The sequence below is a fragment of the Marmota monax genome, unplaced genomic scaffold, assembly GCF_021218885.2.
Source record: "Marmota monax isolate L192 unplaced genomic scaffold, Marmota_monax_Labrador192_F-V1.1 WCK01_AAM20220418_F8-fsc00133, whole genome shotgun sequence".
NCBI classification, from domain to species: Eukaryota; Metazoa; Chordata; class Mammalia; order Rodentia; family Sciuridae; genus Marmota; species Marmota monax.
This window is the reverse complement of record NW_026694821.1, coordinates 4,993,158-5,007,459: the sequence shown is the minus strand read 5'-3', so window position 1 is coordinate 5,007,459 and position 14,302 is coordinate 4,993,158. Positions and strand designations below refer to the sequence as shown.

At 42.1% G+C, this 14,302-nt stretch overlaps 1 protein-coding gene across 3 annotated transcripts in view; it reads right to left on the bottom strand.

Annotated features, from left to right (window-relative positions):
- Positions 1 to 1,225: 1,225 nt before the first annotated feature.
- Positions 1,226 to 14,302, bottom strand: part of Avl9 (AVL9 cell migration associated) — a 60,527-nt gene continuing 47,450 nt past the window's right edge. For 2 of the 3 annotated variants that reach the window (XM_046426017.2, XM_046426016.2), the window contains one exon: positions 8,339 to 13,232. In XM_046426017.2, the coding sequence (XP_046281973.1) occupies positions 13,117 to 13,232 (116 nt within the window). In that variant the 3' untranslated portion in view covers positions 8,339 to 13,116. Of the gene's footprint in view, positions 4,501 to 8,338; positions 13,233 to 14,302 lie in introns of those variants that run through there. The other variant, XM_046426018.2, reaches the window with a different exon arrangement.

The window sequence follows — 14,302 nt, the reverse complement described above, 5'->3', positions numbered from 1 at the left end:
AATTAAAAATAATCAGGCTGGGGTTGTGGTTCAGAGGTAAAGTGCTCACCTACCATGTGTGAGGCACTAGGTTCAATCGTCAGCACCACATAAAAATAAAATAAAGATAAAAAAAACAGTGAAGCACCAGGGAGTAGTGGCCTCTAATCCCAGCAACTCAGGAGGCTGAGCAGGAGACTCCCAAGTTTGAAGCCAACCTGGGCAATTTAGCAACACTCTGTTTCAGAACAAAAATAAAAAGGGCTGGGGCTATAGCTCAGTGGTAGAGTGCTCCTGGAACAAACGTGTATTCAGAGTCGACCACGTATCAGACACAGCACCAGTCTGAGTATGCACAAGTTCACAGTCCTTTCTATAGGCAATGATATCACTCATTTCTGGTCCTCTCCCTACTAGCTACAGGAATGCACACCGTTCTCTTCATAATCTCTCTTTTTCTTGTGGACTTGACCCTTTCTCCTCTGGTATCGTGAAACGTCTCCCTTCTTCCCCAGTTACACATCAGAACTGTCTGTCCATTTATCCAAGGTTTACTAAGTGCTTCCAAGTACCTGGTACTGTATAGGCCTTGTGGATACAACAGTGGATAAAACATACACAAGCTCTTGTTCACATTCTTGGGGAATAACAATGGACAAATATGAGAGCAAATGCATCTATGACATATGCATCCTGTCCTTAAACCCACTGCAACAGGAAAACTTGTGGCTCAGAGGTTAAGGAGCCAGCAAGTGTGAGTACTGGATACTCCAGTTTTATGGTCCCAACTTGTTAATTATAAGGTTCTGAGCAAATGTAGAGTGAGATTATTGTTGCCAATGAAATGAAAACACAGGCATCTTTTTGTAATTTTCACTTGTCCATTTTCTAGAAAGATGTGCCTGAAAACTAAGCCATATTCCTTCCCTTGATCATATGTACCTAACTCCAGAAATGAATTTTGAACATGTCAGATACATTTTACGTGAACAACTTGAATTTTTTTTAGTTGTAGATAAACACAATACCTTAATTTATTTTCGTGGTGCTGAGGATAGAACCCAGTGACTATATATGTGTGAGGCAAGTGCTCCACCACTGAGCTACAGCCCCAGCCCATTGATTTTAAGTTTTTGCACCTATATAACCATCTGGGCCATGTTATTCAATCAATATAAGCTTAACACTGCAATATATCACAGTTTGAAAGAGGATAAAGCATCTTTTTGTTCCCAAAGAAAATGAATTGATGTTTTTAATATTTATTTTTTAGGTGTAGATGGACACAACACAATGCCTTTATTTTTATGTGGTGCTGAGGATCGAACCCAGGTCCCGCCTGTGCTAGGTGAGTGCTCTACTGCTGAGCCACAATCCCACCCCCTTGATGTTTCTTTACTAAATGTTTTGGCCTGTGAAGTTGGTATAAATTTAATTGCACTTTCCAAAACCTTCTGGCTTACTTGATGGAAGGTATTTCAGAAGCTTGACCCTGGAAAGACAGCCATGTCATTTGACACCATCTTCACACAGACAGGACCCCAAGTCCTTCTCTGGCCTGTTTCTGCCACTAGGGATTTTCCCCTTCTCACTCTGTTTCTTCATACTTTTTTTTTTTTTTTTTTTTTGGTATCAGGAATTGAACCCAAGGGTGCTTAACCCACTGAGCCATATCCCCAGCCCTATTTTGTATTTTATTTAGAGACAGGGTCTCACTGAGTTGCTTAGCACCTCACAGTTACTGAGGCTGGCTTTGAATTTGCGATCCTCCTGTCTCAGCCTCCCAAGTTGCTGGGATTATAGACGTGCACCACTGCACCTGGTTCCCTTTTTATTTTTTCATACAGGGTCTCTCTGACTTGTTCAGGGCCTTGCTAAGTTGCTGAGGCTGGCTTTGAACTTCAATCCTCCAGCCTCAGCCTCCTGAGCTGCTGGGATTACAGATGTGCCCCACAACGCCCATCTGTTCCTTCATACTTAAAGTCTCACCAAGCTAATCTCCCAGGGTGGAGTAGGAGGTGGCTCTCTCTTCTTTATGGGACCTTCTGGCTTCAGTATCCACAAAGACTGTTCATTTTCAGCTCTCCTCTGTTCACACCTCACCCCTCACCGGAGGTTCACTCACACTGACCTGCTCCTCTTCTGCATCTCAGACCATAAAGCCCCCATCTGGTGGGGACTGAAAATCAGCTCCTATCTTTATTACCTGTTCTTGAAATCTTACCCTCTTCACTGAAGCAGCTCAAACGCCTCTTCATCAAAGAAGTCTTCTCTGCTTGTCTCAGTAGAAAGGACTGCCATGAAACTTTAGTGGCCCTCCCAACATGCTCACCACTTTCTCTATGTCACAAACTGATGCTGGTTTCCTTCTGGACACAGGCAGTGCCTCACGCATGGGTGGGTTTGTGACTGGGTGAGTCTGTACTCATTTCTGCTGGGGCTGCAGAGATGGTGGCCATCATCTCAGGGTCAGCTTGTGAATTAGCAGGTTCCTCTGCCTGTCATGGGGAACATTTGGTTCTGTGCTAGAGCACTTTATGCTATACTTTGGTCGACCATACTCTGGCTTCCTGGAGAGCAGCCTTTGGTGAGCTAAGGCGAAGCTCCCATGAACGACATTGTCCATGTGGGAAATCCGTTTTGCATTCTCCATGAATGACACTAGACACTTTGAAACAGCCTGCCCTTTCAGGGAGAGCAGTCCCAGGATTAGTTCAACAATTTAAAAGGACCCAAAAGACATGCTCCAACTAGAAGAGTGGTGACAAGCCCCCAAAAGAAAATTCTAAGGATAATAAACCTCAGATGTTCAAAATAATTAACTGCACTGAAACTTTGAGTCTCAAAGTGAGGAATCTGTCACCAGTGGAAAACCACACCTTAAAGATTATTATATACAAAAGATTTAAAAATTCCAGTCCTGTTGGCCTTGTGATAAAGTGGTGACACACACAAAAATACTCAATTCATCTTTGTCTTGAAACTCCACCTGGGACTTTCCATCCGCAGGCATTTTGTGAGAGTGAATGACGTATTGGGGGCACAGAGGCTTTGGTTTCTAAATGGATAATCTTGCACAAAGAACCAATTCAGGACACAGTAGCCAGGGACAGTGTAACTGAACCTGTCCTGAAGCTTCTAGGAAGCGCTTGCTCCATGACTGTTTTCTAGGGCAGGTGGAAAGGCTACTGGTGCATTCTCGGCTGTCCTGCTTCTGACTTAAGCTCTCCCCAGAGCAAGTACAAGTTCTTCTGTTATCAGGAAAAAAATAATCGGTGGATTGGATTGCATATAAATGAGAATCCTGGTGTTACTTGCAGATGGACTTTTTGCACACACACATACAACCTAGTCCCTGCTTGTAAAATACACAATGGATAAGTGAGTTTTCTCCCAGTCTGAACGCATCAGCACCGTGGCGGTGCTGTGCATCTTGGGCACTCTGCTCTATCAGAGTGACTGAAGCAGATGCTCAAGTGTCCTCCTGGCCCTGGGACCCGACAGCCACAATCACCTCACAAGGACTTTTCATGACCACCACCCGGCTCTCCTGAGCTAACCTCCCGCGAAATCAGAGGCAATGTTCTCACAGTAGCTGGTTTTTGACCAAAGGCTGTGCCCCAGTTTTTGTTCTTGGGCTTATCGTGTTGGAGGCACATGTGATCTAAAGTGAGAGGGAAGCTGTGAAACTGGGCCAGCGAGGCAGGGCCAAGGGTGGCGGCTGAGTTCAGAGGTGAGGCAGGTGGAGGCAGCAGGCCCAGCTCCTGGATGAGCTTTCTAAAATGCCACTTGCCCCCGGGGAAATGTCCCCGTGTCCCTGTTACCCTTAGACCAAGTTCACGCTCTTTCACAGGCTGTTGGGGCTCTCCTCGCTCTGACTGGCCTTGTCTGGCCTCATCTCTTGCCTGACCCTCCTTGCTGCCCTGGTTCCAGCCACACCAAAGAACACTGGGTTTCCAAGCCACGCTGCTTCCAAGCCTTCCCCGGCTATTCTCAGCCCTGGGGCCCTTCACATCTCTTGACTTCCCAACTCACCCCTAAAGCTCTCAGCCTGAGGAAGAGGTACGCATTTGTTGGCCCCCGTGGTGTGCTGACTCAACACCCTGGTTCACAACCCAGCACATTCTACCCTCTGCTGACTGCCCACCTTGGACCAGCAAGCTCCACGAGGGTCAGGATCTGTGCATGTGCCATGTAGTGTGTGTGGTATACAGTAGGCACTCACATACTGCACAAGGAAGGCAGGGCTTAAAATAGTGTGAGGAACTCAGGTTAGTCTAATGAGTGACTTCCAGTGCAAATAAATAGCCAAAGACTGTGAATCTTGGATCTCTGTGGGGGGGATGGGGTCAGGGGATGAGGGGTGAGGTGGTGTCAATGTCTCTGGGGCAGGGTTAAAGGTCCTTCAGGTTTGTGGTTCTCCAGGACAATTCTGTAAACACTGGACATTTATGTGATTGTTTGGTGGGGACCCAAACAGGTAACTCTTCCCCTCAGATCAGGCAATGCTCTGCTCAGGCCCTGTAACAAAATGAGAAGAATATGGACAAATTAAATGAGTAAAACCCTAGTTAATATTAAAAAAATTTTTTTATGGGCACAATATCTTTATTTATTTTTATGTGGTGCTGGGTATTGAACCTAGTACCTTACGTGGCAAGACAAGTGCTCTACCACTGAGCTACAGCCCCAGCCCCCTTAGTTAATATTTTAAAAAATATTTGTTTAGTAGTCAATGGACCTATATTTTATTTATATGTGGTGCTGAGAATCAAACCCAGTGCCTCACATGCTAGGCAAATGCTCTACCTCTGAGCCACAACCCCATTCCAGAATATTTAATTACTACTATAAGCTTTTTTTTTTTTTTTTTTTTGTGGTCCTGGGAATTGAACCCAGGGCTTTGTGCATGCGAGGCAAGCCAATATTCTCATAATCTTGAGGTAAAGAAGTTTTTTTTTTTTTTTTTTTTTGCGGCGGGGGAAAGGGGGTTCCTGGGGATTGAACTCAGGGAGACTTGACCACTGAGCCACATCCCCAGCCCTATTTTGTATTTTATTGAGAGACAGTTGCTTAGTGCCTTGCTTTTGCTGAGGCCGACTTTGAACTTGTGATCCTCCTGCCTCAACCTCCCAAGCTGTTGGGATTACAGGGGTGCATCACTGTGCCTGGCCTGGGTTTTTTGAATAAGATTAAAAAAATTCCTAAACTTAAGTAAATAAATTTGACTACATTAAGAAACCTATCCACCAGAAGATGTCACTATTGAAGATAAGTCACAGAATGAGTCTCTAGCAACACACATAAATTGATAGACAGTATCCAGAAAACACACATTTCACACATGCACACTTTCATACTTGAGTGTGCTAATTGTTTTGGTTTGTCATCTCCAAAATGCAACTGAAACTCAATCCCCAATGTAATAGCATTAAGAGGTGTGGCCTTGGGGCTGGGGTTGTAGCTCAGCGGTAGAGTGCTCATCTAGCACGTGTGAGGCCCTGGGTTCGATCCTTAGCACCACATAAAAACAAATAAAAAAAATAAAGATATTGTGTCCAGTTATAACTAAAGAATAAATATTTTAAAAAAGAGGTGTGGCCTTTAGGTGACTGGATTAGGTGCCCTTATGAAAGGACTTGACAGGCAGTTTAGTCCCTTTTTCACTCCTCTTGTCCCTTGTGCCATGGTAGGACAGTGTTCTTCCCTTCCAGAGGATGCAGAAACAAGGTGTCATCTTGTAAGAGGAAACCAGTTTTTTCCAGAAGTTGAACCTGCCAGTGCCTTGATTGGCAAAATCTACAACAACGTGTGTGTGTGTGTATGTGTGTAAACTCATGCATATGAGAAATAGAAAATCTAATAGAAAAATGGATAGATGACTTCAAGAGGCATTTTGCAAAAGTGGAAATCTAAATGGATGAAAGTTTCCAACCTTAGTAGTACTCATGAAAATGCAAGTTAAAACCTACAATGGAATACCCACCAGAAGGGCAAAAATGTACAGGTCTGATGATACCAAGTGAAGGAAACAATATGGAACAACGGGAATTCTCATACCCTGCTGGGTGGAAATGGTAGCACTACTTTTTAAAAATCAAGTTGGCATTAACTGAAGTTGAAGATGTGCATCTTTGCAGAGGTGCGGTTCCCCTCCTACAGTTATACCCTGGAGAAATGGGCACAGGCACAGAGGGACACGCACACATGAGCATGGTCAGAGCAGTCCTGCTTTCACATCAGCCCCAACCTCAAGCAGCTCAAGTCTGCCTACAGCTGACTGGACATCCGGTGGCAGAACTATAAATTGGAACAGAATTAGAAAGTGATAAGAGAATGATCTCAAAACCCAAAATTCAACAGAAAATGATGCAAATGGTATGATTCCAAGTGTAAAGTTTAGAACCAGGCAAAAGCAGACCGTGTTCTTTGGAACAAACATAGGAATCATTACCATATAAGTCAGAATGCTAAATGAATGATTTGGAGGAAGAAGGAATAATTTAGACAGCTGGTGGGCTTTTTAGGTGCTGGTAATATCTTCCTTAACTGAATTATGCTTGCATGAATTTCTGCTTTGTATTTATTGTACTGTATGTATATTTCATGCTTTTCTATGTGTATTTCATGCTTAAGTTGTCCTACTGATTGTAAATCTCTAAGACAGGGAAGCATTTTATTTAGTGCTCAATAAATGCCGAATCCACGATTCACAGTAGTCGGAAAGACTAATGAAGGAGGTAGGCTGGAGCTGGTCTTTGACTAACGTGTATAAAGGGTTCTCTCCATAATGCTTCACCAACTAGAAGGGTGGAAAAGCAACCACAGTGGTGATAGCCAAGGCTTCTGTTGGCCAGGGGGCTCGTGAAGTCAGGGCATCAGTGCTGAAGAAGCTATTAAGTTCAGGGTCCCACACTAGGCACTCAGGATTCAGTGTGCCTAGTATGGGCCTTTTCATTTAGCAGCAAAGTTGCTTTGGGGCCAGCAAGCAGTTTCTAACTCTCCATTATGGAAATTCCCAAACACATTAAAAAGCAGAGTAATCTAATGGGCCCCTCACTCAACTTTAGCCATGACCAACATTTCATCAAGTGGCTTTTGTCATTTTTCTATGGTTCCAGTCCACATTTATGTGTTCCAGGAGTGCAGCCCAGTTCACTGAAGGATAAAACATACATTGAAAAATATTAGAGAGCTAATTTTTTTTGACAGTATTGATAATTGAACACAGGGGTTCTTTACCACTGAGATATCCCCAGCCTGTTTTGATACAGGGTTTCAAGTTGGCAAAGTTGGCCTCAAACTTGAGGTCCTCCTGCCTTAGCCTCCTGAGTTGCTGGTATTACAGGCATGTACCACCAAGCCCGAGGAGTTCTAATTTGTGTGTCATATTGGGATACCCAAAGGCCGGTGTTCATAGGATCAAGAACAAAGATCACATCCACTGATCTGCTGCCCCACTTGATCTATCCAACTCTGTGATCATGCAGAGTGTGTCTGCATGCACCAGATGAGGATTTGCTGATGGTTTAGTTGGACAGGTCAATTCTACCACAGTGTGCTTCCCTGACCCTGCAAGATTATCTCAAGCCGTAAAGTCCTTCATGAAGTGTTTCTTGGAAAGAAGTGGTTCCAAAATCATGCTCCTTTCAAATGCTATCAGATTCAGTTACTGCAAAAGGTAGCTCTTCCCTGGGTAGTGATGGGGACCCTGTCTGAGTAGGTAATCAGATAGGGAAGGATGCCAGTAGGGCCAAGCTCTACCACCCTCGAGTCCTTCCATCAACTCCAGGGCTCTCATGGTCCATGTCAAAGAACACTGGTGGCTTCGACTTAACCCTGTACCATCACTCAGAGAAGCACACATTCTCAGCTGCAAGGACCTTTGCTGCTTCTATGCACATCACAAAGCCCCAGTTTGTAGAAGAGTTGTAAGGGCTCCACAGTACATGGACATATATATGAGAATGTACTAGAGTTCTTAGGGAAATGTTGAGGGCTATTTTGAAGCTTAGCAGTCCAGGTGTAAAAGTGGGCTGCCTCAGGATAGCATCCCACTCCTCTGGGGCTGTCAGTCATGTGACATGTCATTATCACATGAACGACCTCTTTGGTACTTTGTGTAGTACTGAACAGTCAGTGTTCCACAGAAGCCATGGGGAGGTCACCAACTTGAAAGCTGAGGCGCTCCCTCCTGTGAGCAATGTCAGAATGAGGCATTAAATGAGCAATGAGTCCTTTGGTTCATCAGTGTGCTGGTTAGTAAATGAAGCTGGCACTGCATCCTACCGGAGGCACACCAGGAATGAGAGGGCCACAGGCAGGGCGTGTCTAGGAGGACAGGTCAAGTACCACTGTATGCAAGACAAACAGGATAATTTTATTCTCATTTTTTTTCTTAAAATATACAATAGAAGTTTTACAATTCAATATGATTAGACTTGATTTATAATTTTAATACTTTTTTTTTTAAAAAAAAACAGTGACAACAGAAACAAAGAACAAGTACAAATTATAAATCTTCTAGAGCAAGGAGAAACTATCTTTCTGATCAAAACATGTAGCACAGCTAAACTTCCTTAGAAAACTTTTTAAACTTTTCTAAGCTAAACATTCTTAGAAACTGTGGAAAGCCTTTCATCTCAAATATCTAAACTATTTTTATAACCACTAAGTGCCTTTACTAACTCATTGATCAAATGCTTCCTAAATTTAGGAACCAATGACCAAATGAAACATATAAGTCTTGATCTTATTTTCCAGCTATAAAATATTAATATTTTAAGAAAAAAACCAAAATATTTTCTAAGCACAGAAGCTTTCTGAAAACTTCAATGACCTTTTCTGGCTCAGTACCTGACTGAAATGTTCAAATGTTTATATTGCACACGAAAAAATTTGAGCAGCATACTACATGTGTGTGAGAAGCTGATGAAAAATAAGATTGGAAAAACCCCCTAAACTGTATTACATTTATATGATTTAAATATATAGTCTCTATATCTTTAATTAGTATAAGTAAAAAGGTAAACTTCTGAACAGCACAGAAATACAAACATATTTAGAGTTTTACAAAATATATCCAACCCCTTAGACATGCACAATCTCTTTGGAGTTGCCACAGAAGGGAGCTAGTTTCTTCTCAATAATGAAAGCAAGAAGTTATGTGTACAAAGTCATTCATATGAAAAGAACAAAGATGCACATTCCTTTTCTTTGTCTTTGACAAATATTTATGGAATGTTGGAAATTATGGAAGAACAATTCCAATGTTATGAAGCCTGAAGATTGGAATGAGAAAACTCCGAGTGGCACATTACATGCTGCATGGGATGACAATCACCTTGAGTGACCAGGGCAGTGTTCTCTGTCATGTTTAAAGGGTACCAAAGGATGGGTGGAAGTCATGAATGCCATGCCATCTCTGACCAAAGACTCAGAGCATGCCATTTCAAGAGTCCAAAGGAATGCCCAATAGGGTTACAGTTCACAGGCCACTTTTGGCTCCTCTCCACACTGGAGAGGCAGCAGACATTTTTCTGTGGTTAAGGATTGGGACACTGGCCCTTACAGCACTAAGAGCTCTCAAACTTACCACCAGCACTGGTGAGGAGAGGACCACTGGCTAAATTCCACAAAACTTTTCTCCACAGAACATATTAACAAAACTTGCCTGCTAGGAAGATTATGCCATAGTTTCATTTAGAAATTTGTTACTAGCAGATTAAATTGTAACTTCTAAAAAAATTCTTATAACCGTTAGCAGATTAAATACTGCTCTCAAAATACTTTCATTCAGATTCTAAGTGTCTGTTCCTCAGTCATGCAACCACATCTCACTTCTCTTTCTTCCTCATTTGCTTTCTCCTTGGTTTTCCAAAGGAAATTAATCTAAACAACATTAAATGACTATTAGTATAGAACTTGGAAAGCAGGATATGGTTGAGGAAGTGAGGTCATATCTCTGGTTTGCTGCCAAAGATAAGTGCTGCAATATATAAAAGTGAAAGTAGATAAGAATTCTTTAGGGCTTGGGAGCTAGTGAATCACTAAAGGATTTGGGGATACACTATTCATACTGGTCACGTGAGCCAAACACATACACAAAATCATTCTAAGCTTTTGCAACATGCAACTTTTTCTATTCATCTAGCCCACAGACAGTGTTAGATCTTCCTGTCTTACCTATGCTGTTGTTATTGTAGTGCCTAGGGTTTTCCCCAAACAGTACTTTAAGTCACATGGACAGCAGTGAAACCACCTCCCGCTAGATACAGCCTGTGTGCTTGCACACCTGAGAACAGCTGGCTGACTCTAGCTCCTCAGGCCTAGTTACAAACACTCAGTTCTTAAACATAAAAGACTTGGTATTCACTGGAGAAAGTATAGCCACCAACAGATACGCCTTTTATTAGTGTGATGTCAAAAGATGGTCCCAGTGGCCTCTCATGTCTCACAGAATCAGTGTCTAGAGGGGGGCTAGCCACTTAGCTGGAGTCTGGAATGCAATTAGGTGGGCTACCAGGACAGGGGCCAGGCTTCCTGCCCTCAATATGCTGTGAACTTGGGGATCCTCCAGAGAATATAATGACCTATGAGCCTTGAAAACTCCAGTATCTCCTAGAACCTAAAGGAAAGTGTGGGTATGGTCTTCTGACCATTTTTGATAAAAATTCTATTTTCTGAGATATTTGTTAAGTGATCACTTAAGAGTCAGACCCTTAACATGCAACATTAATTGAATGTCCAATTAAAATATACATTCAATTGAGGAACAGGTGATACTAAAGCAAAGTTAAACTTCATGTAACTATTTTTACTTTAGTGGTTTCCAAAACATAGGTTGGACTGCTTTTGGATGGGAGATGGAAGTTTACCCCCATCATACAAACCTGGCACAAACTAAAGGAGGAACCAGTATCTTGCTGGATGACCCTTCACAAGGCTCTCAGCTCCTGGCATGTGACCTGGCAGTTGAGAAGTACAACTGAACATGAATATACCATCATGTTCCAACTAATGATGTGGCCTTGAAATGAGATGAGATCTTAGAAGGAATTCTTTATAGTCTCAGTACAACAGTGACTAAAGTACCTTTTAAGGTTTTGTTTGGTATTATTTTCTTATCTTCAAATATTTCCTGAGGTTAATTTTTCTGGCTAACATGAAATAATGAAGTTCTCACATTAAGCCCCTCAATTTATCATTATTGAATTCTCAAGTTTTTTGGGGGGATGGGGTGGGGAGGGGAAGGGGTATAGGTATTGAACCCAGGGATGCTTTACCATTGAGCCACATCCCCAGTCTTTTTTATTTTTGAGACAGGGTCTTGCTAAGTTGCTCAGGCCAGCCCTCCAACTTGCAATTCTTCTGCCTCAGCCTCCCAAGTCACTGTGATTACAGGTGTGTGCCACTGCACCTGGCTGAATTCTTGAGTTGTTATGTTCCAACATACATATGCTTTTAGATTTATAAGACTTGAGTAGCACAAACTGGTAAATTTAGGGATATTTAGATTATGCCTCCATGTTCATTTTCCATGCCTTAGGAGGATTTACTTTATAAACAAACATTTCAAAAGGGATAAATCAAATATAATCAGTGTCCTTAATTAGATCCCATATTTCCCCAATACTTCCCATATCATATGTAGACTATACTTTCAATGAATTTCCAAGTGTCCTTTGCTACTGAGAAGGCAATCTGTTCCCCATAAGCCCTCCCTGAGAACATCATTCAAGTTCCCGTGCAAAACAAATGAACTGAGCAGGCAAACACCTGAGCGCTAGCTGTGTACAGATAGTCAGCATGCAGCACACGCATGCTCGTGGCAACCTAAAATCAGACATCCTTATGAAATAGTGACTGAGGGCATGGCTGTAGTTTTTTTTTCCCTTGCCTCTTGCTTTTGTAAGTTGAGATTTCTATTTAATATTTATGACTCATTTTATTTTTCTCTTAAAAACACTTTTAGAAGGGGGGCAGGGACTGACTACAAGAGGACTGTCAAGGAACTGGGAAGGCCAAGTGCCTTGAAAAGCTTTATGAAGAAGAACATCGGGTTGGGGAATGCAGCTCAGTGGTGGAGCACTCACCCAGCAGGTGTGAGGCCCAATGTTCCATCTCCAGCAGTGCCAACATAAAACAACAGAAAACAAAACAAAATAAAAACCCCACCCCAAAACAAAACAAAGCTAAGAGAAAAAAACCTGTCTAGGTCTGTCAATGGAAAACTATTCAAAAGAAGAAATAGAAGGCACAAACTTTGGATTAAAAAAATAATAATAAAGGCAGTAACTTGACTAGGGTTGACAGAAGCCACACACTGGTCTTGGAGAGCACTGCCCCACACACATTCATGTCAAACTGCTCCAACACCACGGTCACCGTCACTGTGTTAGTTCTCTGCATACTCTCTGGCTCGGTTAGGAAGAGGACGGGAACACAGTGACACTCCTGGCTGCTTCAAAGCAAGTTTGTCAGGAAGGAACAAATTAAAAAACCCAAAAAAGACACCCTAACCTCAGAACTTCCCCTTCTTGACATTCACAGTTCTGGGAAGAAATGATTTGATAAATGTGTTTTGTGGGTAGAAAAAACAAACCAAAAATCATCCTCTAACTCAGGAAAACAAAGGCTGGACTGTGTGGCCTCTCAACTTTATAAACACATTTTAGGGTTAACTTTAGAGAAATTAAAATAATAGTATAACTTAATTTTAGCAAATATAAATTATAATGGCCATCTAGATATTCAAATAGCAAAATAGAACAAAATATACATAAGTAAAAACTTTTCTAAAGTAAACAAATGTACATCTCAGAATTCATTAGATGTTCATTGTGTGTTCACTGTGTTTTAATCAGGCTCAGAATAAAATAAAATGAAATAAAAGTAGTCAATTTAAACCCGAACCTGGAGTCAATTTAAACCCCAAGCCCATTCCTGCCATGGATGTGATTTCATCTTTTTAGCATCCAGTGATCTTCATTTAGAAAAAGTGCAACTGTCCATGTAAACAGTTCTACGTCTCAGTCCCCAGCTGTGGACCCAGGGCCAGTGAAGGAGAGGTTGGGAGCAGCAGATGGACAGGAGCACTTAACACCTAAAAGAGCCATGCAGCCTCTGCTACCAGCCTCAGGGCTTCCCATCGGGGGGCTCAGGGAGACTCTGGGGGGCAGATGTGGTGAAGGTAGAAAGCCATGAAGACATAGCTGTCCTTGCACTGGAAAAAGCTCCTCCAACTGACTGACCTGGGCGGAATGACAAGGATAAACAAGGAAAAATGTCAGCGAGAGAACAATGCTCATTAATAAAGTTAACTCACTGGACGCCAATATGTTATAATTAGGAAAATAACCATTTACATTTCTGGTTTCAAAACAATCCCTCTCCATAAGGGAATATCTTATAGGAAACTGGATGATTTTTTTGGTGTATAGGAGTCCACTCTTGCATTTGAAAGATGGACAGGGGCACTTAACACCTAAAAGAGCCATGCAGCCTCTGCTACCAGCCTGTTTATCAACCTGTTTAATGCAGTATTAATATCAACACTGGCTGTGCATCAGAATTATTTGGAGAGCCTAAAAATACCTTAAATATTGAGTTGATTATTGATAATAACCTAATCAGGATAGAGTGGTTAGGCTGTCTTAGGGAAATTTGCTTTTTATAAGTTAACACTGTGTTACATTCACCAACTATAGAGCTCTATCTACCTGAAAAGTTGATACTAACATGAAATTATTTAAGTTGAATCACATTCTGAGAAAGGGGAATGTAGAAGAGAACTGGCCTTTGAATGAATGAATTTATTAACTGGTACTGGGATTAAGCCCTGGGGTACTTAACCACTGAGCCATATTATCAGCCCTTTTTGGTAATTTATTTAGATACAGGGTCTTGCCGAGTTATTTTGGGCCTTGCTAAGTTGCTGAGGCTGGCTTTGAATTCGTGATCCTCCTGCCTCAGCCTTTCAAGCCACTAAGATTACAGGTGTGCACCGCCATGCTTGGCTTGGACTTAGAATTATTAGCAGTGGCATCACTAAAAATCAAGTACAATAGCTGAGTGTGGTGGCACACGTCTGTAATCCCAGCAATTCAGCAGGCTGAGGAAGGAGGATCATAAATTCAAGGTCAGCCTATCAAGATCCTGTCTTAAAAATAGAAAAGAACTGGGGATGTAGCTCAGTGGTAGAGCATTGCCTAGAATGCATGAAGAACCTGGGTTTAATCCCCAGTACCACAAAAACAAAACAAAACAAAGTGAACCTGTAGTACAGCTATAAGTCCTGTGTTTGTCTTTTTTTATTTTTAGT